This window comes from Mauremys reevesii, linkage group 9 (genome assembly GCF_016161935.1).
Source record: "Mauremys reevesii isolate NIE-2019 linkage group 9, ASM1616193v1, whole genome shotgun sequence".
Classification (NCBI taxonomy): domain Eukaryota; kingdom Metazoa; phylum Chordata; order Testudines; family Geoemydidae; genus Mauremys; species Mauremys reevesii.
The window spans coordinates 6,639,134-6,662,157 of NC_052631.1; the positions used below are offsets into that span (position 1 = coordinate 6,639,134).

Genomic DNA, 23,024 nt, shown 5'->3' on the forward strand with positions numbered 1-23,024 from the left:
CGTGGGGCCTTTCGGGCTGGGCCCTGCTGGCAGCAAACCTTTCACTAATGATCTGTTTAAAAAGTTAAATCTCATTAATTTTGAGAGTTTAATTTTGATTCTCATCACACCCAAGGTTTTATGCAGCTGAATAAAAGGGATCGGCTAAAAGAGGAGGGCAGGTTGCTCTGCATGCCTGAATGGAAGGGATTGATTGTCCAGGGTCTGTTTCCTTCTGTAAGGAGCACTGTCAGTTCCATTCTGACGTCTGCTCTGATATGCTGAAATGTACAAGCCGGCATTTCCTGATTGAGGGGATGTGGCTGTGTTAGATAAGTGCGATACCTACGCACCAGACATGCAGAGCGTCCTGCTGGCTCCGGCTCTGGGGAGGACGTGCCAGTGCTGATGCTAACGAAGGGGCAGCAGGTTCTGACTGTGCCATCTGCTAGTCAGAGATTGAAGCCAGATGACACCACCGTGTGGGGATGAACGAAGCCCCCGGGGTCAGGCTCCTTGGCTGGGAAGGCCCTGTCATGGTTCAGTGTGTTTCCAGTCTAGCTGAGTTCTCGTCGCTCCGCGTGCCGGCGGGGACTCAGCTTGTGGGGTACATGTCAGTGAGCTGGCTGACTTGGTGCCTGTAACCCAGATCACAGCAGTGAGCAGGGAGCTGCTAATTACCAGCAGCTTCTGGTTTCACAGGCACCAAATCACCTGTGTTCTTCCGCATCCTCCCTGCGAGGTAGCAGATGCTCCAGCCTGCCATGCTGTGCCACCTGGAGCCTCCCCAGGCCACACCTCCTCATAAAAGCTGAGCTTTCTCAGACCTGCTCCAGCTTCTCAGGCTCCCGGCGGGTTGTCAGTATGGGCCCTTGGTTGGGTAAATACAGGCAGCTTGCACGACCCCTGGGGCAGAAGCAGCCCTAGACTAACTCGTTGTTGGAAGCCAGCTAACCCGGGGGCCCCTTTGTCTTGTCTCCCTGGCCGAAGGTGATCACCATCTTCACCTTGGTGGAGGTCGTCCTGACGTCGGACAGCGGCCCCCTGAAGTACAGCGCGGTGCTCAAGAGACCGGGCCGGGAGAAGTGAGAGCCGCGGGCTCCGTCGCCTGCTGCCCCGCCGTGCCGCCAGACTCCTCTGGACCAGCCAGGCCTCGCTCTGTGCTCACCTAGCTCCGCGGGGTGCGGGAGGGAACTTTTTTAATTAATTCAGTTTTACTTCTGGTTTGGATTTTAACCTGGGTGGCAGGGGGAGCTCGGGTCTTTCCTGGCTGAGATCGTTGAAGCTGCGGGAACATTAACGCTGTTTCTAAAATATTTTTTAGCCTTTTTTTTTTTTTAAATTAATGCTGCTGACCGTGTCTGTCCCCCCCACCACCACCACCACACACACACACACAAGCCATCCTCTCGGAGAGGCTGCCGCTGTCCCTGCTGCTTTGGGCCGTTCTGGGCGTGGGAGAACCGGGGGCCACTGCCGGGTTTCTTGCTGAATTCTGCATCCCGTAATAAAGAGCTGGCCAGCGGTGGCATGTGTGTGGCGTTCATTTTGCCTCCCCCAGATTCCAAGGGCGGGAATCCTGGGCAATCACTCGTCTTCCCGGCAGGCTCGGGCCTTTCTGCGCTTGCTGTTTCTCAGCACGTTGTGAAATTCAGGATCATGCAGCAGCTACCTCATCTGCATTTCCCGCTCCAGCGGTACTTGCACAACAGACGAGTGGGGGGATGAGGGATGTTTGTTCTTGGCTATCACAGTTGATTTGTTAATCTTTCAGTCTGCGTCTTTAACAGGAGCCTTTGGCTTTCTGAGCCAACTGCTCGCGCTGTGCTCCAGGGTAATCCTCTGTCCAGGGATGCCTGGGACTCTCCTGCTGGAGATGATGCTGTTTCCTGGGGTCAGGGTCAATACAGAGGAGCCTGGGGAAAAGCTGCACAGGTGGAGAGCACCTGTCTGTGTCAAATTCAGCAGACCCCACCCGGATTCACTTGGGATATTGAGAAGGAAACACAGGCCCCGTCCCTCCTCTTCCCTTCCCATTTAGCCGTCCTGCTATGGACAGCAAGTGCCAGCCTGCCCGATGCCTCCGAGCCCCAGACGACCTTTGCCTGCTCCCCACGCCCTCCAGCCTTCCCCTGCCTTGACTCATCCCAGCCAGTATCACTGCACTCCGCATTTCAGCTCCTCTTGAACTCCCACGTGAGTCACCGCTCTGCAAGCGCACTCCAGCGAGCGCTGACCAAGCCCTGGCACAAGTCACGGCCGGCGAGCTGCTGCGAGATGACCGGGGAGGGGAAGGAGGGAGGTATGCAGAGGAGATTTAAGCCATTAATCATCTGGCTTAGACCAAAGTCATCCCACGAAAGAAAGCCAGCAGGCCCCGACTCCCTCCAGTCCTGAGTGTCTCCATCTCGTAAAGCACAGAGATTGCGGCTTTCTGCTGGGGGTCTTCCCAGGCCTTGTCCAGAGTGGGAGTCAGAGGGGTGGTGGTAGCTTGTGTTAAAGGCAGTGACTGTGTAACAGAGACTCCTAGTCGTGGTAGCTAACCCATTGCGACAGCCCCTAGTCCAGGCAAGGCCTGACTGTCATTTGGGGCGGAGGGAAGGAGACTGGCCCAGACTGGCCCTTCTAGAGCAGTTACTGGTTCAGTTCAGAGCGGGAGCAGGCGATGGAGCCCTGCGTGGTTTAAGCCCCAGTTCTCTCAGACCCATCTGACCCCTTGGTCCAGGGCCGGCTCCAGGCACCAGCTTAGCAAGCAGGTGCTCGGGGCGGCCACTCCGGAGGGGTGGCAATTCGGTGGAGGGTCCCTCACTCCCGCTCGGAGCGAAGGACCTCCCGCTGAATTGCTGCAGTTCGCAGCTTTTTTTCTTTTCTTTTTTTCTTTTTTTTTTTTTTTTGGCTGCTTGGGGCAGCACAACCCCTGGAGCCGGCCCTGCCTTGGCCTTGCTAACGTGGTCCTCTCGCTGCTCGGCTGGGCAGCGTAATAGTTAACCCTGTTGAGATTGTCACTGAGCTCCTCAGTCAGCCCCGCCTCTGAATGGTCCTGCCCTTGCGCAAAGCCAGGTGAGCATTCGATATGCTCCTTGCAGGGAGTGGTGGGCAGCTCGCACCTGGTGTCCCACTCTCTGCAGCTTGAGCAGATCCCGTTCCCTCCCAGCCGTAAAGGACAAGGAGCCGAGATTCTCAAGAGCAAGACGACAACCCTCCCCCAAACCCCCTCCCTGGCGTCATCACCCACCTCGGCAAAGCTTCTCTTCGGAGTGTCTCAGGCAGCCTCCTGAGCTGGAGCAGTGGGGCTTCCGTTCAATGGCTCCCTCGGCAGCCCCGTCCTGCCCATACAGCAAGCAGGGGTCATAAGCTAGGGTAGTAAGCACACGCCACCTTTCCTAGTGAGAATTGAGGTGGGATGTGACTTTAAAGCGCAGTCGCTCTTCCTGATTAACTCCATGTATAGACACTTACTCTGGAATCAGAGTGCCTCCTTCCAGTTTAGCTTAATCCCCTTGCAGTCCACACCTCATCGCCATGTGTAGACAAGCCCTGAGGCACTTCTCGGCTACGCTGTTAGTAGAGACAGCAGTTAGCAGGACGCCTAGTCCTATGGGAAAGCGGAATCGGCAGCTGTCTGTCCCCATGGGAATGGTGGTGCTGTTCCCAATTCACCGTCGCAGCTTCCCGGAAGGATCCAGGAGGCCGAGAAGGGGGGCATGGCAAGGGGAGGGCTTTGTTTCAAGCCTAGTATGTTTGAGAAGCAGAAGTGCAAAAGGAGCTAGAATTGCAATCAGTTTAACTCCACGGAGCATCTCTCCCGACCCTTCCCGCTTCGAGAGGCCCCTGTAACAAGCACAACAGAAAAGGTGGCTGGTTTTATTCATGACATTTTTCTTGCACTTTCCCCAGTGGCTTGTTTCCCTCAACACCGATCTGTTCTTTAGAACAGGATTTACTGTTGTTCTGTCATCGAGCCAGGCAACCTGAAGGCTAAAGATCCCCCTGGGGAAACACTGACTGCTTGGGTGGGCGGCAATTGCTTGTAGCAAATCTATTTTAAGTCCACCTCTTTGCTGAACTTGTCCTGGCCTTTAACAGTGTCGTTGCAGCATACCAGAGTGTGGGGGAGAAGAGAGGTGAGGAGCCAGCAGGGCATGGTAAACCAGAAGGAAGCTCAGGCCGGTTGTAGCTGTCTGTAGAGAGACAATGGAACAAATGTGCAAAGGTAATAATACATCCTCCACTCTGTGGCCGGCTCCAGCTGCGGTGCTTTGATTGGGAATGCGCTAGCCGGCTTGCTTTTGTACACACACTAAACCCCCTGGGTGCTGAGCAAAGGTGAGTTAAGTGCAGTAACCGTGGGTGGAGAGTGTGACCTCCAGACGGTTAACACTGATTGCCCGGCTCTCGCAGCTGTCACAAGTTGTGCGGATTAGTTAGGACCGGGGAGAGCAGGTGAGCAGGAGCCCAGCTTGCAGACAGCACCTTAGCTGCTTGGAAAATGTGGCTACAGCATGAAGACGGCTGACCCCCAGGGCCATGTGTGTGGGGACATGCGGTGTAATGAGAAACCTTCTCGCCAAGCCAGCCAGTTAGTGGTTTAGTGAGCGGGCGGTATCCTCTGTCCCCACACGCAGCAACGTCCCACAGGCCTTGTCTATGCAGGAATGTTTCCTCAGGCTGTGTTTTTCCGTGGGAAGGACACCAAAAGAGCTCAGCCCCCTGGCTCTGGGTCATCTGAAGCTACTTCCAGTAAAAGCAGCAAAGACTCCTGTGGCACCTCATAGACTAGCAGACATATTGGAGCATGAGCTTTCATGGTGAATACCCACTTCGTCGGATCCAGCCTAACGGCTACCCCTCTGATGCACTACTTCCAGTGCGACTCACTGCACCCACGGAGCTCTGCACTTCTCCTAAATAACTGCACTGCATTCTGGGCGGTTAGCCCACGGAGCTACACTCTGCTGCTAAACTTGGTGCATTCTGGGATTTTTTCTGTGGGGCATTGTGGGATACTTCCCCGAACTGACTGGAATTCTGGGACTTGGGTCAGGCTAAGAAATTCCCATAATGCCTTTCCTGCGTTCCCATCACTCCACTGGCTTTGACATGGCACTGGGTCATGTCCTGAGAGCGCCTCTTCTCCTGCATTTGCTTGTCGATCTTTACATCTGGGGGACTCCTGTTAAAACAGGACAGGCTGTGCTTTTGTCCCAGGGCAAGGGACTCCAGGACCTCTGGAGGGACCAGGCAGAAGCATAGGGCTGCTATAATGGTGCCTGGTATGTGACTTTGCCATCAGCCGTCACCGCAAAGGGGCGCACCTAGGTGTGTGCCAGCATTTAAACAGGGAGGTAACAGCCCGTCAAGATGACCCCAGAGTAGTAACAGGCCTGGGCCCGGCCCGGTGTGAAGCAGTGCGGTGTGGGATAGCAGTGGGAGGACTGCCTGCCATGGAACAGTTGATTTGTCCCCACACGAACCTCATCCCGGGATCACTCATTCTGGAGTAGAGTGATGCCGCTTCCAAAGTGGATTAATACACGTGGGCTAAGATGCCAGATACCCTGGGGAAAGGACACAAGACAGTTTATACCGAAAAGAACTAAAGTGATATAAGAAACCAACGTTCTAGTGTAGACAAGCCCTTAGACAGGCTGCCACGGTTCTGGGGCCCGGCCCGAGGCTGGGGGTGGTGCCTCCCAGGACCAGGTTCAGCACTCTGGATATAACCTCCTTAGCACCCCGGGCAACCCGTGTGGCTGATCCTTGCTCCAGCTCCGCGCAGAGTGGGCTGCCCCGGGGTGCTGCTCAGGCCACTCGGCAGCTCTGTCCTCAGGGTGCCCGATCCCCTGCTGAGGCAGGGTGGGAGAGTGGCCCAGATCTTCCCAGCATGCACCAATGCAGTGGGCAGGATGGTGGGGGTGGCCATGTAAACCCAGCTCCCTGATGCTAGTGGGGCAGCGTGGCTGCTCCTCGTGGCGTCTGCTGGAACCGGGTCCCTGAGAATGTGGTGCCCTGGCCAGACGTGGGGCAGGTCCTTGCAGGGGACTGGTCTGCGCTGGGGAATGCTGCTGAGTCTGAACGCAGCGGCCAGCAATGGTGTTGGCTGCCGTGATGCCGAGCCTGGTTCGGCTACCAGCCTAGAGCAGGGCACTCCACGGCCTGCCTCCTGCCTGCGAACTGGCGTTCGAGCCCCAAACCAGGCTTTACGTGTGGCTGGCCAGTGCCATACAGGACTGTGCTGCCTGCTCCTCCGAGCTCCGCCTCACTCCTGTTCCGACGACCCTTGACAGCCACCCGGTGCAGCCCAGGCCCCGGAAGTACAGGAGGTTGGTGAGCGAACAGGCATGTGGACACGGCTCCTGTCCCAAGCAGCAGCATTTCTACCATCCAGCTCAGGAGGCCAATGCACTGGGAGGGAGGCTCTGTGGGCCCTGCCCCCCTCCCCAGCGCTGATAGATGCACATGGGTCCGGCAGTGCTGCAGGGAATCGCTCCCACCGCCAGCTGGTGCTGCCTCTGTCCGTGGAGCCCGGGAGCTAGTGCTCGGTGACGAGCCAGAGACTCGAGGGAGGAGAGGATCTAAGAGCTTCGTGCCTGGAACCTGCCGTCCGTGCCCAGAGCTCCAAGCCTAGCGCTGCAATGGGGCGGGGAGCCTGCGTCCTGACCTGTGCAGAGAGCCCATCTCCCATTGATTGGCAGGTCGAGGGCCTTTCCTTCAGAGCCGGCTTCCCCTTCCCTCCCTAGGGACTTGCTCGGATTCAGCGGCAGAATGGCGCTGGGTACGTCTACACGGCGCTAAAACCCCCCGGCACGGAGTCGCAGAGCCCGGGTCGGCTGACTCAGGCTCCGGCTGTGGGGCTAAGCATTCCAGTGTTGGAGACCTGCCCCCATGCCAACGGCTACGCTGCAATTTTAGAGCCCAGCCCGAGCTGAGCCAGCCGTGCCCATACTGGTGGGTCTGTCCTGCGCCTGCCTGTGGTGGCAGAGGGGCGGCCATGGGGGTGGCTGTCAGAGTATTTCCCGAGAGGGCCGAGCTCGGCTCCTTGCCATGTCCTCGGCCGTGTTTTCAGCCCTGCTTTCCTGACTTGTCAAGGCCGTCTGTCTCTCCCTAGGGAAACGCAGCCAAGCCCGATTCTTCCAGCTCCCCGGCACTGCGAGCTCTACCTGAGCTCTGAACGGCAGCACCTTTGCCCTTGTCTGTCGCCTCCTGCTCCGGGCTCACCCGGGGCTGGGCCGATGGGGCTGGGAAATGCATGGAGGGAGGGAGCCGTCTGCACCACAGGGATCCATGAGACCAGGTGCCGAGGCGTGGCAGGACGTAAGAACGGCCACCCGGGGGCAGCCTAGTGGCCCGTCCAGCCCGTGGCCTGTCGTCCGACAGTGGCCGGTGCCGGGTGCTTCAGAGGGACTGAACAGAATGGGACAATTATCAAGTGATCTGTCCCCCGTTGTTCACTCCCAGCTTCCGGGAGTCAGAGGTTTAGGGACACCTGGAGCCTCTCTGACCATCTCGGCTAATAGCCATTGGACCTGCCCTCCATGAATTACCTAATTCCCGTCAGTGGCAGAGACAGGGCTAGAACCTAGACAGACCCCGCCAGGCCCATCCCTCCGATCGCTCTGGCTTGGCTTTGCCCGTGTCCACACTAAAGATCCATGTGGACGTTGCTTGGCCCATCACTGGGGTGGAGCGAGGGCACAGGCACCAATGACACTGCTCCGCTGCTGGCTCAGGAGAGGATCCAGTCGCCAGTCAGACGGACGGGGGATTTCGGGACTGGAAGGAGCTGGACAGGGTTGGAATTTGGGCAGTAACCGGGTCTGCGATTCACTCACAAGTTTCTTTTGTGACTGCAAAGCCGCCTCCTTCGTTTGCAAGTTAAATAGCTCAGCCCCCTTATCAGAGGGGCCAAACCTTTTACGGCTCCTCCCCAGGGGTCATTGATCCCCAGCCAGCGTGCTCAGAGGAGGCCTGGATCTCTCACCCTGCACCATCCTGCGGGGGGGTCTCTGATCTCGGCGTGTTCAAATCCCAGCAATGGCTTTGCCCTCTCGATGGTGACACCGTGATCTCCAGGGTAAGGCGTGCGCCTGGGGGGTGGATAACAGGACGCTTGGCCGGGGTCTTTGCAATGCCCGGAGTGGGCAGCCATTAGCCGAGCAAGCGCTGGCCACTCTGCAGGGCGGAAGGGGGAGCAGAGCCCTCAGCCCAGCTCCCCGCTGCTGTCCCTGCCGGGATTTTGTTTCTTTGAATGTGATCAACACTTCTTTCACCCTCTGCTGCAGGACTTCACCACCCCGGCGCATTGGGCAATGTGCCAGCCGGTCCAAAGGTGAAAGGAGGCGTCTATAAAGAGACAGCTCCTTCTCCTTGAGAGAGACCGGCAGAGTTTGCGTAGGGATTCCCCCGGCAGCTGCAAAATGAGCTCGGTGCAACACCTGGCCACCACTGGCATCTGCGTCTACCTCTGCCTTGCCGTTGGCCTCGCCGCTGCGCCTGCGTCTTTAGGTGAGAAGCAAACTTTCTGCATGGCATGAAAGTCTGATTTGTACAGCGAGGGGCTTTTCCAGCTGGAAACCTCTGCTGCTTGGTCAGGCTGGGGGGTGTCTTGTCACACTGGCTAGAGGGCAATGATTGGGCAGTGAGACGTCCCTGACGCAGCCACCTAAAAGTAGGGGTGAGTCGAGCTACAGATCCGCTGTCCTGGCCGACCTTGGAAAGAGGGGGGCGCTTCACCTTGGGAGAGGGGTTTGTCTTTTGGTGGGGGAGGGGGTCCGTGGGGCAGATTTGCTCTCCCTGTGCTAGTGCTGGGGGCACCCACTGCTAACACCTTGCTGTCCCGGTGCCAGGGGTGGCTCCAGGCCCCAGCACGCCAAGCGCGTGCTTGGGGCGGCAAGCCGCGGGGGGCGCTCTGCCGGTCGCCGGGAGGGGCGGCAGGCGGCTCTGGGGGACCTCCCGGGACGCGGTGGAGACGTGGGTCCGCTGGTCCCGCGGCCGGGAGCATCCGCAGGCACGCTCGCGGAGGTCCACCGGCCAGCACGCCACGGACCAGCGGAGCAGAGCACCCCCCGTGGCTTGCTGCCGTGCTTGGGGCGGCGAAATGGCTAGAGCCTTGGTGAACGAGTGCCCGGACGCCAGCAGCAAAGCCAAGACGGCAAGCCACAAACTGCTGCTGCTTCACTGAAATCCTCCTTGTAAAGACAGAATGATTTAGGGGCAGAGCTCGCTGAGGTCGGTGGTGCATGGGAGCAGTGCGTGGGCGGGTGGGGAATCCCTCCCGTCCCAGAGTTTGATGTAGTATCAGTAGAGTGACTGGTGAACACAACAGAGACATGCAGAGAGGCCCGGCCTGACAAAGCCCTGGCTGGGATGATTTAGTTGGGGGTCGGTCCTGCTTTGAGCAGGGGTAGGACTAGAACCTCCCGAGGTCCCTTCCAGCCGTGAAGCCCATCTGGCCATTGGATGGTGCTCCTGCTTTCTGGGCAGGTTCTGGAGGGGACCAACGTGTAAGGGGTTAGTCGAGTCCAACCATAGCGATTTGCTCCTTACAGAATCTAACAGGTCACCGGGGTTGTTCACAGCCATCGACAAGCAGCAGCTTCCTCGGCTGGTTGGGTGACACCCGCTGTCCTTTCCTGGAACATCCGTCACGCCTATGGATGTACGGGGCTTCCGTGGAGCGTGCCATGGGAGAGCCCGTCCCGGCCCTTGTCGGGTCCGGAGGCAGGCGAGACCCCTGTCTGTAGCAGCATGTAGCCGTGCTGTTAAGATCGGGGTTTTGAATCACTTGGCTCGGGCCATGTTCGGAGGAGGGGGCTTTCCGGTAACGGGTCTCCACCGCCCCCCGCTCTCTGGAGCCCGCCCCCACCTTAGTCCAGCTCAAACGTCCCTGCGCCCTTCCACCCCCTTCTGGGGACAGAAATGATTGCACAACGCCAGCAGGGGGGACTGAGCCTGAGCCAGCACAGGGGACTGAGCCTGACTCTGAATTTGGCCCTGGGTCCCAGCAAGTCAAAGCCAGCCCTGGCGACCCCATTGAAATGGGGTCATGACCCACTTTGGGGTCCCGACTCGCAGTCTGAGAAGCTCTGTGCGTGGCAGGGCAGCCAGCCGGCGCGGTGCCGGGAATCCGCAGCAGCCAGGACGTGCTGGGGTGGGGGGGGTGTCTGTCTGTCTAGGTAGCTGCTGGGCTCCTGGCACCGTGGTGTCTGGGCACCTGTCTTGCGCTGAAGGCCTGTTGGGATGTGTCTGAGAGGGGCCGAACGGGGCTCCAGACTGTTCCCCCAAACAGCGCTATGGGCCGTGCTCCCCCACCCCGCCCGGCAGCTGCTCACACCCAGCGGTGGGGGGGAGGGGGGCACTGGAGTGCAGGGCTGGCCACAGAGCGAGGCCTTGGGGCAGAGACTCCTGCCCTAGGACGGGGTTTAAAAAGCGCCTCAGAGAGCTGGGGGTGCAGGGCCCGTTGACAGCGAGCGAGATTGGGCCTAGTGACTAGGGCTCTGGACTGGGAGGCAGGAGACTTGACTCAGCCACTGGGCTGCCAGGTGACCTTGGGCAAGTCGCTGCCCCATTCTGTGCCTCAGTTTCCCCTTTGGACGGGGGCTCATCCTTTGGGAATCGTGCCCCTGGTCAGCGTCCCCACATGGGTTGTAGGCCACAGTGGGTGACAGGGTGACGGGGTCCGGCTGGGGGTTCAGTCCAGCCCCTCACGTGTAGCTGCTTTGCGGGGAGGTGAAGGCCCACCCCAGTGCAGCTCTCCTGCTGTCCTGGCACGGTCCCCTCGGGGGGAGCTCTGTTCTCAGGTGATCACCCTGGTAGCACCGGGGTCCCCACGCCCCCTTGGCTGGTGCCTCACAGGGGCTGCTGTCTGTCGGTCGCTGAGGCGGGGGGGCCGGGTGTGGGCATGCGTCTGAGCTCTTGGAAGTGCTGAGCTCGGCGTGAGACAGGAGGCTGGTGGCTCCGGGTCGGGGAAGAGGGCGGGGGGACCTAGCGGGTCTTGTTTGACGAACCCAGAGCGAGGAGGGGTCGCTCTGCAGATCCCCTCCCACCCGGGTAGGTGAATCTCGTGAGGCTGTGGCACGCCCGGCAGCAGCCCAGATGGTACCTGCCCCTGTGGGTGAGCCATAGGCTGGTCTTGTGGGGGAAACTCACAAGTGCTGGGTGCTTATTATAACTGCCCAGGTGCCCAGTTCAGGCCTCCTGAGCTTTACCCTCACCGTACTCGCCAGCAGGGGGCAGTGTGGAGACCACACCCGTCCCAGGCTCTGCAGGGAGAAGGCAGAGGGGTCCTCGCATTGCACCAGATGGGAGGCTCTTCCTGGCTGTGTCAGCCCAGCCCCCCAACCCCACCCCCTCGACCCTCCACTCCCTGGAAGCCGCTTACTCCAATGCGATTCTGCACCGCAGCAGCTTTTCTCCCCCGGCCCAGTGCATAAGGTGTCTCATCCATCACCGGCTGAATGATCCAGCGGCCGCCGGGAGCCACAGGTCGTGTGGCCGGCATCTGTCTGCGTTACGCTCCAATTTGTCTTTCCCGCTGCAGCCGGGCTGCTGAAATGCTGCAGGGACGGGCTCTGTGGAATTGAAAACCCGGGGCTGGGGAACGGCGCCTGCCCCGTCTCACTCGCACCTCCCTGACAGGAGGGGAGTTGCCAGGGCAGATTATTTAAGGCTCTCGGGAGACGCTGGGCCAGATTCTCCACTGGTGTAAACTGGCTTGGCTCCAGGAGGTGTGTGACAGTTGACATCAGCCAGGAATTTGGCCCAGTGAAAAGCCCTGAATTGGGGGAAAAAAGAGACAGACAGTTTATGTAGGGCCTAGACAAAATCAAAACCATGGGTTCTCTGGCTCCCCCTGCAGGCTGTGCTGATTAACGCAACTGCCTGTGCTGGCGGAGAAGGAGGGGATTGTCCGTTGTTGAACTGAGAGGGAGCAGTGGATCGTGCTGGCACTTGGGCCTCGTCTAGAGGCGGAGACGAGGGGCCTCATGGCGAGGGGGTCGGGGCGTAATCCCCCCCTCGCACTGTGGGAGCCTGGCCCCTCGGCTGAGCCCAGCGTGGTGGAAAATGGCGCCGGAGGCTGGCCTGATCAAAGCCCTGCTGGCAGCGTTTGCTCTTAAAATCCTGCCCCTTCTGTGGGTCATGCTACCCGTGGGGCAGCCCCAAATGGAGAGGAAGCACCGAATTCCCAGCCCCACTCTGGGCGATTCCGAGCATCGAGGGCAGCGAAAGCAGGCAACTGGCACAGCTCTGCTTTGGGGCGCTGTTTGGCCTGTGTTACCTGGCTTAATGGGGGGGGGGAGCCTGGGGGTGGGGCTGGAAGGGTTCTGGATTTTCTCCAGCTCCTCCTCTCCCCAGAGGGGGACCAAGGACCACACATCAGGGATCTCATCATTGGCGCCCCTGCACCTGCCCATGCAAAACCTCAAAAAACTTGTGAACCTCAGTGAACACCTGTGCCTGGGCCCTCTGCTGCTCTGCTGGGATGGAACCAGACGTGCTCAGTTGTGTGAATAGGTTGCCCATCCAAGCAGCTCAGGTTGATTCTCCTGCCTGAGCTGTCTCTGGTGTGGCCTGAAGTGGTGCTGGCCCCAGGTGTGGGTGGTGGTGGTGCTGTGAGGTGACCCTGTGCTGATGAGACCCTGAGCGAGCGAGGGTGGGGGCTCGATTTGCTGCACAGGGCTGCGCTCAGCAGGGCCTGGTTAACTGCCAGGAGCAGGGCTGTGCCCAGAGCAGGAGAGCTGGCTGCGGGAGGGGGGCCCAGGGCCAACAGCAGCAGCCCAGCAGCTTAGCGCCATCAGGTCAGGAAGTCCTCTCCCTGTCTCATCTGTCTGTGTCTGTCGTGTCTGTCTGGGGGGGACCTGCCGGACTCCTGACCCCCACCCCACCCCCCCGGCCCCCTGGCGCTGCCACGGTCGCTGCCGCTGCGCGTCCAGCCTCCCCGCCGCCAGGTGCTGGCAGCAGCGCCGCGCGGTGTGGCTCCTGCGCTGGCGCGCCTGGCTGCCACCCGCCCCCCCTGACCCCTGGGAGGCCCTGGTGCCGCCCCCCCTGCTGCCTTTCAGAGGCGGAGAAGGCCCCTGCCTACTGGAACGAGAGAGCCAGGAGGACGCTGGAGTCGGCGCTGACCCTGGCACCCGTGACCCGCCGTGCCAAGAACATCATTCTCTTCCTGGGCGACGGTGAGTGCAGTGCCCACCTGCTGGCACAGGGTCCTGGCACAGCCGCGGCGCCTGCATGGGGCTCCCTTTATCCCACTTCTAATCTGCCTTTGCCCACCAAGTGTAGCCTGGTGGCCCCCGGGGCGGGGTACCGGCCACCCCAGCCAAGGGGCTGCACCGGCAGCTTGGCATGGGGAGCCCAGAGCTCCCTGAGGGTTTCCAGCCACCCGCCGGCCCTTGCAGAGCTTTGTTTGCAGCGCTGGCCATGGGGCAGCGTTGCCAGCAGGGCGCAGGTGCCTGGGGGGTGGAGTCCCAGGGCCTGGCACAGGCGGTGTCCTGGGGCAAATGCTCCAAGCTCAGCCCGGTCGCTCTTCCCTGCCGCTGGCAGTGGAGGGAGCAGCAATTGTGGCTTCTCTGCCCTGAGATGGCAGCAAGGCCTGGCTGGGAGGGTTCCTCTCCCCACGGCGCATCCGGCCGGGGCCCCACCCTGTGCCTCAGTGTCCCCAGCAGCGGCCTGGGCATAGCGCTGCCCCGGACCGTGGCTGAAGGTCGCCGGGCGTGGCCGTGGCTGGCTGTTTGGAAGGGCTGGGTGCTTGCCATGGCCCCGCGGGTCTCCCTGGGGGGGCAGTGACCTGGCACGGGGCAGAATCCTGCCAACTCTGGGAGAGCCTGGAGTGAGGGATGGGGGGGGCTGCTCTGGTCCTAGCCCCTCAGGGACCTCCACCATCACAGCTGTAGGACCCCCCCCCAGCTGTCTTCTCCTCCCCACAAACCATGCTCTGCAGTGACTTCAAAGGTCTCTGCCCTCCCCCCCGCCTTGAATCCTGCCGGGTTCTGCCCTCCCCCACCCTGCTTCAGTGCCACTGTGCCCGCCCCTCCCTCCTTCAGCCCCACCCTGCTGTGCCTTGCTCTGCCCTCGTCTGCCCCCTCCCTGGGTGCTGCTTGATGCCCCGTGGCTGCCCGGGTTCTGGCAGCTCCCTGGCTCTGTAGCTCAAGCCGGCATTTCTGCAAAGCGAGCCCTGGCTGCGGAGGGGAGGGGGCTGAGCCTGGCTAATGTGGCCGGGGAAGCTCGTAACTCCAGGCGGGGGCGGCGAGTCGCTCCGGGGCGCGGGGTCGTCCCAACCTTGGCCCTGTCCAGCCAGAGCCACCTGTGCCAGGGCCAAAGCTAAAATTCCTCTCCTAACCACGGGCCGTCCCTGTGCGCTGGCCGGCCAGGTCCGGCTCGCTGGCAACACTGAGCCCGCTGCAGCCCCGGGGCAGGCTCAGCGCCCCATGGCACGGGTGGGGAAACTGAGGCACCAAGGGGGGAGTCAGCTAGCAGAGCTGGGAAGAGAATTGAGGCACTTCAGACCCTGGGCCGCATGGGCCCCGAGTTACGGCAGAGTCTGGGAGAGCTGGTAGCTGTGCAAGGCCTTTGCACGGTTCTGAGTCCATCCAGCAGGGGGTGCCAGGGCCAGCGTGGGATCAGGATGCTCAGCCCCTGGCCGCGCAGAGTCAGGGCTGCCTGGGCAGGGGCTGTGCCAGGGGAGTGTGGGGGCTCTGCCTGGCAGCCCTCGGCCTGCACCGAGAGCGTCGCCTCGCCCGCCCTGGGCCCCGGGCTGGCATGGCTGGGTGCCCACTGGCCCCGTGACCTGCCCAGAGGAGAGGGATCTTCGCACGGGGATGGGGTCTGCCGGGCATCTCCCCCCGGCTTCCACTAGGGCTCCCGCCAGCCCCAGAACCGATCCAAGAAGCAGCTCAGCGGCGCCCCCCGCTGGCCGATCCAGGAGCAGCAGGGACTGGCTCCGGGCTGCGCCCCATTGACGCGCCCCTGTCAGCCCCCGAGGCTAATGCTGGGCTGGCGCTGGGCTTGCAGGCATGGGGATCTCCACCGTCTCCGCCGCTCGGATCTACAAGGGGCAGCTGGAGGGAGGGCCCGGTGAGGACAGCCAGCTGGCCATGGAGACCTTCCCCTACGTCGCCCTCGCCAAGGTGAGCGCCCCGCCCCGGGGGGGACGGGGAAGAGAGCAGAGGACTCTGGACTGGCCCTCAGCAGAGCCCTGGGGCGGCTCTGAACGAGTCTCGGGATCGGGCCAGGCCCAGCCCTCTGCCCCCTGGGCTCACAGCTCCGCTCCAGGGGCCCGGGGCCCCCCACCCCCGCGCTCTGGGAGCCGGCCCATCAGCAAGGGGAAAGTCGCCACGCAGCCCACACCCCGCCAGGGGTCGGCGCTCCCCTGCCCTGGGCAGCGGGCGCAAGGTGTGGTGCCCCAGCGTGGGCCAGGGAGGGAGGCTCTAGGCAAGTGGGGGTACAGATGAGAGCAGAGCCGGGGGTCGGCAGGGCTGGGGTGAGGGGGGGAGGATCTAGGCAAGTGGGGGTACAGATGAGAGCAGAGCCGGGGGTCGGCAGGGCTGGGGCGAGGGGGGGAGGATCTAGGCAAGTGGGGGTACAGATGAGAGCAGAGCCGGGGGTCGGCAGGGCTGGGGCGAGGGGGGGAGGATCTAGGCAAGTGGGGGTACAGATGAGAGCAGAGCCGGGGGTCGGCAGGGCTGGGGCGAGGGGGGGAGTTGGCCTGTGATGCGGTGAGAGCCGGGAGGGGGAGATGACTTTGGACCCAGACTGCGGGGGTGGAGCTGGCCTGGGATCACCCCCACGTACTGTGCCCTGCGCCCACAGGCTGGGTTCCCCTGCGGGTGGGAGCTCGCAGATAGGCCGTGGGCCTCCCCCCCACCCCACTGGGGCTCTGCGTAGCTGCTAGGAGGAGCCCTGCGGGGGTGGGAGGGTCCCAAATCCCCTGGGCATCTGGCTCCACTGTTCAGTCCTCCCACCGGGTGAGACGCCCCCAGCCACCCCCAGTGCCTGTTCCCGGCCCCTTGCTGCCTTGCAGACATACAACGTGGACCGGCAGGTGCCCGACAGCGCTGGCACCGGCACCGCCTACCTGTGCGGGGTGAAGGCCAACGCCAAAACCCTGGGGGTGAGCGCCGCTGCCGTCTACGGCAAATGCAACACCACGTGGGGCAACGAGGTCCACTCCGTCCTGCACCGGGCCAAGCAGTCGGGTAAGAGAGCACCAGGGAGCCACCCTGCCAGCACGGGGAGTGTCTGTGCCCCCTCTCCCTTAGCGATCGGCACGACAGAGCCAGGACTCCTGGCCCTCCCCGCTGTCACCAGCCTGGGCACTGATCACCCCCTTCCGCTGCGTGCGGAGGCTGCCCGGCAGAGACCAGCAGTAACCCGCCCTCCCCTCTGGTGTGGCAGGCAAGTCGGTGGGCATCGTGACGACCACCCGCGTGCAGCACGCCTCGCCGGGCGCGTCCTACGCCCACGTGGTCAACCGGGAGTGGTACAGCGACGCCGACCTGCCCAAGGAGGCCGCCAGGCAGGGCTGCAAAGACATCGCATACCAGCTGGTGCACAACACAGACATCAACGTGAGCCGCCGGGGGCCAGGGGCCGTGGTGTTGGGGGGCAAGGGGCCCGGGGCATGGAGCGGGCACCTCCCGGACCTGCAAGGCCAGCTGGGGCCCAGCCCCCAGCAAACCACTTGGGGCAGGGGCCACCTGCCACGTGGCTGGGGGTAGGGGAGAGACCTCTCCAGTGAGCCCAGATCTTGTGGCATCCCTGTGACCTCCCGGCACACCGCGGTGTCTGACCCTGCCCAGCCGGGCTGATCTGCTCCCGGGCGCTGAGCTCACAGCCCCACCGTATACCCAGCAGGCCATGACGGTTCAGCCTTCGCTTCTGGCTGGGGCATTGTGGGGAGGGGAGCAGGGGGCAGAGATGGCTCCTTCCCTGGGGTCCGTGGGGCAGGTGTCACACGCGGAGGGGCTCATGGGGGATTCCCCCTGCAGGGATGCTCCATGCCAGCTGCCCCGTCCCCTGCTGCAGCCGGGTGTGTTCATCCAAAGACACAATATTTGCTCTTCTGGCTGCCCCCGAGCTCCCCCGCCCTGGCAGGACTCTGCCCCCTTCCCCAGAGCCCTGCCCCCCGGAGGAGGGGGTGCAGTTATGGGGCCCTGCTTTCCTGCTGGGGTGCCTATATCCCAGCCAGTGGTTTGTCATGACAGCCTGGATGGGGCTTCCCTGCCCCATGGGTCCGTGCACTCCCCATGTCGGCCAGAGGGGGCGCTGCCATGGTGCAGCTGGCTCCCAGCCACGACTCTGGTCCCCCATGCAGGGGGCTGAGCGCTGGCTCTGCCTGGCCTGGGGGGGTGTTGGGGGGCGCTGGGCTCTGGTGCTGCTGACAGCTGGGCTCCTCCCTCCCCCCCCCCCCCCGTCTGCAGGTGATTCTGGGCGGTGGGAGGATGTACATGACTCCCCGGAAGACCCCGGACCCCGAGTACCCAATGGACCCAAAGCAGAGCGGGACGAGGAAGGATGGACTCGACCTGGTTGAGAAGTGGCTCAGTGCCAAGGAGGTACCAGCTCTGCCCATGCCCCCAAGCAGAGGGGCAGGGATGGGGGGTGCAGCGACCCGTGAGGGGCCAGCCCAGGGCGGCTCCTTTGCTCGGGAGTGGCCCCGAACGCACCCGGCTGGATCTCCTATGGGACAGTCACACGCCGTGTGCACCCCTGGGCATGCTGGGCGGGCGTGGGGGTGCCCCGACACGCTCCGGGGGGGCGCCCGTGGGGCCAGGCTGCTCTGGGTGTGCCCCGCGGGCGGCTACCTGAGCCGTGTCTGTTCTGGTGGCAGGGGGCGCAGTACGTCTGGAACAAGGAAGGCCTGGACGCCGTGGATGAGAACTCCACCGACTACCTCCTGGGTAAGGTGCCAGCCGGGCCGGGCCTACCTGTACCCCTTGGCTGGCCGCGGCGGGAAGTGCCGCCCCCTCGCTGCCCGTGCGGTGCCGTTAGCCGGGCTGGTCCGTACAGGGCACCCGGGGCTCGGTCCCCCACCGCAGGGAGCTCCCTGGCCTGAGCGGCAGCCCCACCGCGGGCAGGAGGAGGCTGGCATCCGAGGTCCATTGGGGACCATCTCATGTAAATTCGCTGCATTCGGGGATCCGCTCAGCCTCTGCGTGGGGCTGGGCCTCAGAGCTGCATGCACCCCACTGCTGCCCCAGGGCACAGAGCATGCCAGCCCCTTGGTACTGCCAGCCCCGGCCAGGCTGGGATACCAGAGAGAGAACAAGCCTGTAGCCCTGAGCGCCCCCAGACGGGCAGGGGGCCAGGCTGGTCACAGCTGACCCAGGGGCTGGGTCGGTGTCAGGCCCGGGTGAATAGGATCCTTCTCCCAGGGCCAGCCCCCAGCAGCCCCGGTAGCAGACAGGCCGGGTCCCCGGGCAGCACCCCGAGGCCCTGACGCTGGCGGCTCATCCCGGCAGGTCTCTTTGAGCCCAAGGACATGAAGTACGAGCTGAACCGCGACGCCAGCACGGACCCCTCCATCGTGGAGATGACGGAGAAAGCCGTCCGCATCCTGCGCAGGAATCCCCGCGGCTTCTTCCTCTTCGTTGAAGATGAGTCGCCCCGTTGAGCTGGCCCTGCCCCTCCCGCCGGCCGAGAGCGCGGGGTCCCCCCCCGGCCCAGTCCCTCCCGCTGGCCGAGAGCGCGGGGTCCCCCCCCGGCCCAGTCCCTCCCGCGGGCCGAGAGCGCGGGGTCCCCCCCCGGCCCAGTCCCTCCCACAGGCCGAGAGCGCGGGGTCCCCCCCCGGCCCAGCCCCGCCCCCCCGACGACAACGCCGGGGCCCCCCCCGCCCCGCCCCTCCCGCCGGCCGAGAGCGCGGGTCCCCCGACCCAGCCCCTTCCACCGGACGAGAGCGCGGGGTCCCCCCCCGGCCCTGCCCCTCCCACCGGCCGAGAGCGCGGGGTCCCCCCGGCCCAGCAGGAGGGAGTGGCACGGCCCTGGCGAGCGTTCTGCCGAGGGGTGGGGGTGTCGGCAGCGCCGGGGGCGAGTTACGGGCTGGCCCGGGATTAGGGTTGCCAACTTTCTGATTGCAGAAAACCCAACAGCCCTGCCCCGCCCCTTCCCCAAAGCCCCGCCCCTTCCCTGAGGCCCCCGCCCCACCCACTCCATCCCCCCTGCGTCACTCGCTGTCCCCCCCCCACACCTCCCCGTCGCTCGCTAGCTCATTTTCACCGGGCTGGGGCAGGGGGTTGGGATGCGGGAGGGGTGCAGGCTCCGGGGCGGGGCCAGAAATGAGGGGTTCAGGGTGTGGGGGGTGAGGGTTCGAAAACCGGACACCTGACAACCCGACCCGCGACGCCAGGCGCCAAACCATGACGTCTGCCCCAGGGGTAGACGCCAGCCCGGTGCCCGGGCAGGGGGCTGGAGTGGGGCTGGGGTTTCCCTGGGGGGGCGTGACGGCCTCTCGCTCTCGCCCCCTTCTGCACGCGGCAGGATCGACCACGGGCACCACAGCAGCAGAGCCAAGCAGGCGCTGAGTGAGGCCGTCCTGCTGGACCGGGCCGTGGCCCGCGCCGCCGAGCTCACCGACGCCGCGGAGACCCTCACCGTGGTCACGGCCGACCACTCGCACGTCTTCAGCTTCGGCGGCAGCACGCCGCGCGGCAACAGCATCTTCGGTGAGCGGGCGGCCGGGGGGCGGGGAGACCCTCTCTGAGACTCCGTACTCGTAGGTGGCAGGGCAGGTACCCTCCCCCAGCTCTGCCGGTGCCCCTCACTCTCCACCCGCAGCCCCCCGCTCCTGACCCACAGCCCCCTCCCCCAGCTCTGCCGGTGCCCCTCACTCCCGACCCGCAGCCCCCTGCTGTCTCAGGCCTGGTGTCTCTAAGCCTCAACCCCCCACCTACAGTTCTTAGCTCCCTTGGGACCTGCCATGGGCTCTGCTGCGGGCACTGAGCTGTGGGTGCCGCCCTGGGCATCCCGTTATGGCCATGGCATGTCCAGCGCCCAGCCAGGAGGGGGTTGTGCCAGCCGAGGGTCTGCTGACGTCTCCCCGTGTGCGTGACAGGCCTGGCACCCAAGAAGGCCGAGGACCGGCGGCCGTACACCAGCATATTGTACGGGAACGGGCCGGGCTACGCCATCGCCAACGGGAGCCGGCCGGACGTGAGCAGCCTGCCCATCGGTAAGAGCCGCCGCCCGCCCCCGCTGGGCCCAGAGTCCGCCTGTCGCCAGGGTGCCCGGCCCCTTGCTCAGGGAGGTGTGTGCCAGCCCGAGGCACCGGGGAGGGGGCGCCGAGGGTCACTTCATCCCATGCAGCTGAAGTGGAGAGCCGGCGGGGTGGGGTCACTGCACCGGGCTTGCCTCAGTCATGCCTGAGCCCCCCAGCCCCCCTCCCCCCCCAGGTCTGGGTCTGGGGAGGCATCGGGAGCTGCCGGGAGAGGGTCTCGTGACTCACGACTCCTCTGTCTGTCTGGCTCCCCACGTCGCCCGGGCAGAGGACAAGGATTACCGGCAGCAGGCGGCCGTGCCCCTGGACACCGAGACCCACGCCGGCGAGGACGTGGCTGTCATGGCCAAGGGGCCCATGGCCCACCTCTTCCACGGGGTGCAGGAGCAGAACTACGTCGCCCACGTCCTGGCCTACGCCGCCTGCCTGGAGCCCTACCACGCGGGCCCTGAGTGCCCGGCCCCGAGCAGCAAGTCAGGCAGCCCGGGCCTCGGCCACCCCCCCAGCCTCCTGGTCTTCGCACTCGGGGCAGCCTCCCTCCTGCTGAGGATGTGACAGTGGACGTTGATCTCGGCCAGGCCTGGGGGACCCCCCCACCCTCTGCCAGCAGAGCAGCCAGCGCCCCCCAGGCTGCAGGGCTGGGCCGGCCCCGGTACCACACAAGAGAGACGCTCTCGCTTGCCCGTGTATATAATTTTGTAACCGTCTCCTGCCCTCCCAGCCCCCCGGAAATAAAATCTGCTGCCATTTTGTTATTACCCACGTCTCTTACTTTGCCGGATGGTTCCCCCGACCCTGAAATGTCAGAAGGCTCCAGACGGGAGACACTAGCTCCGGGTACGTCTGTGTCAGGCACTGCAAGGCTCACGGCATCCTGGCTGTGGTGCCACAACGCTCCCAGCACCGGCTCCCCCATGGCACAACAGCTGAGGGGCGTAGAGATGCCGGATGACTGGAACATCCAGTCGAAAAGGGGAACCGGCAGCGTCCGGTCAGCACGGCTGACTGGGCAGCTAAAAGTCCGGTTGGCAACAGCGGGGCTGGCAGGGCTCCGCCCACACAGTTCCCGGGAAGTGGCAGCATGTCCCGCCGGCTCCTTGGCGGTGGGGTGGCCAGAGGGGCTCTGCGTGCTGCCGCCGCCTGCAGGCGCTGCCCCGAGCACCAGCTCCGCAGCTCCCATTGGCCAGGAACAGGGTAACCTGTCTGCCCCCCCTCACCCTGCTGTACCCCAATTTCCTCACCACGGCCCCTCGCTCCAGGGATTGACCCCTGCCATCCCCCGATTGGGTAGGTGGGTGGGCGGGCTCTGCATCACCTCCTCCCAGCCCAGCTCAGCAGGCAGCCGGTGAATCCTGGGGGATGGGAAATCGAGCGATGGGGCAGGGGTGGAGAGCGAGTGACGGGGGGGGGGGGACTCTGAAGAAGAGGCTGGGCAGGGGTGTTTGCTATTCAGGGATTAGAAAGTTGGCAACCCTGGGCGGGGGCAGGTGTCACTTGGCTGGAATCCCCTCCGGCCATTACAGCCCCCGCCCCCAGCACAGTCACGACCCCTCCCCATTTCTGTAAACGCCCTGGGCGCGACCCCTCGGCCCAGCTGGGAAGCTTTTGCCATTGCTTGGGGGGGGGGGCACCTCTCGATGTTACCTCTCTGTGGCTGCGACTGGCTCCCTGCCCAGCTGGGGCTCAGGCTGCAGCCGCACTCGGCGCGCTGGACCCGTGTGGACGCAGCTTAAACCGGCCAGGCTGCGCTCTGTAGCCGGGCAGCGGGATCATTGGCCCCAGGTGAAACGGACACCGGTAACGGCCCAGCGCTGCCAGTCGAGCGATCTCGGTGCTGGCGGCTTCTACCCACCCAGTGCTGCCGGTCAGGGATCGCTGCCCGGCGGGGCTGGGCCTGGTTTCACTTTGCCCGGCGGTGCCATGGCTGTCTCGGCAAAGCCAGATTGCCAGGGTATGTGCCGTGGCAGAGGGCTCCCGGGGGTGAGTGACAAGGCCCTTTCACTGGGGGGCGGTGGGGTCTGACCCAGCAAGGGAGAAGCTGCCCTGGGCTGGGTGAGATCTCAGACCAGGGGCCCCAGGCATTCGCTGTTTCCCAGGGCCAGTGCAAGGATATTTTGTGCCCTAGGCGAAACTTCCACCGTGTGCCACCCCACCCCCCGCCCCCGGAGCATCGCTTGTTATAAACTTTCAAAAATGAATTCTGCACAATGCGCATTGGGCATTAGAATTAATACTCGTTCGGCTTGAAAATTTATTAATTTCATTATTTAGCATATTTAATGAAAATCAATGGCCTTGGGTCTCCTGCACGTGGCTAGAGTCCCTCCCCTCCCCCTCGCCCCACCCCGATCTGGAAAGGGCTGTTTTGGGGATCAGAGCACAGAGCTGGGAGTCGGGATCTGGCTGACTTCAGGCAAGTTACTTCCCTGTTCTGGGCTCCAGCGCTAAGGTGTGAAATGGTCCCTTGCTCCTGGGCTGGCACGTGCAATGCAGGCGGGAGGGAGTCCCTTTGTTAATCCGCCCCCCCAACCTCCAAAACCAGCCGCTCAGGGAATATGAACCTCTGGGCTGAAATCAACGGTCAGCGGCCCAAACCCGTGCGACAATTGCACCTACTGGGGTGGGGGCGGGGGGGGGGGGGCACAGAGGCTCAGGCGAGACGGGAGTTTTAGTAGGGTGAGTGCAGGGGTTTGGGTAGGGTGGGGGCAGGGGCAGGGTGGGGGCAGGGGTTTGGGCAGGGTGGACATGGAGGCAGGGCAGGGTGGGGGCTGGGGTTGGGCAGGGCAGGGGCAGGGGCGCGGGCAGGGTGGGCGTGGATGCAGGGCAGGGGCCCAGG

At 63.7% G+C, this 23,024-nt stretch overlaps 2 protein-coding genes across 8 annotated transcripts in view; both read left to right on the plus strand.

The window, feature by feature from the left end:
- Positions 1-1,507, plus strand: part of DIS3L2 (DIS3 like 3'-5' exoribonuclease 2) — a 267,821-nt gene extending 266,314 nt beyond the window's left edge. For all 7 annotated transcript variants that reach the window (XM_039488736.1, XM_039488735.1, XM_039488731.1 and 4 more), the window contains one exon: positions 970-1,507. In XM_039488736.1, coding sequence (XP_039344670.1) covers positions 970-1,068 — 99 coding nt within the window. In that variant the 3' untranslated portion in view covers positions 1,069-1,507. The remainder of the gene's footprint in view (positions 1-969) is intronic.
- Positions 1,508-7,906: 6,399 nt separating this feature from the next.
- Positions 7,907-20,946, plus strand: LOC120371250 (alkaline phosphatase-like). The gene is made up of 12 exons (XM_039486824.1): positions 7,907-8,053; positions 8,262-8,484; positions 13,038-13,154; positions 14,989-15,104; positions 15,998-16,172; positions 16,372-16,544; positions 17,397-17,531; positions 17,807-17,876; positions 18,438-18,572; positions 19,446-19,637; positions 20,027-20,143; positions 20,457-20,946. Exons 2-12 carry the CDS (start codon positions 8,397-8,399, stop codon positions 20,741-20,743), a joined length of 1,605 nt encoding a protein of 534 aa, XP_039342758.1. The 5' UTR covers positions 7,907-8,053; positions 8,262-8,396; the 3' UTR covers positions 20,744-20,946.
- The last annotated feature ends 2,078 nt before the right edge of the window (positions 20,947-23,024 follow it).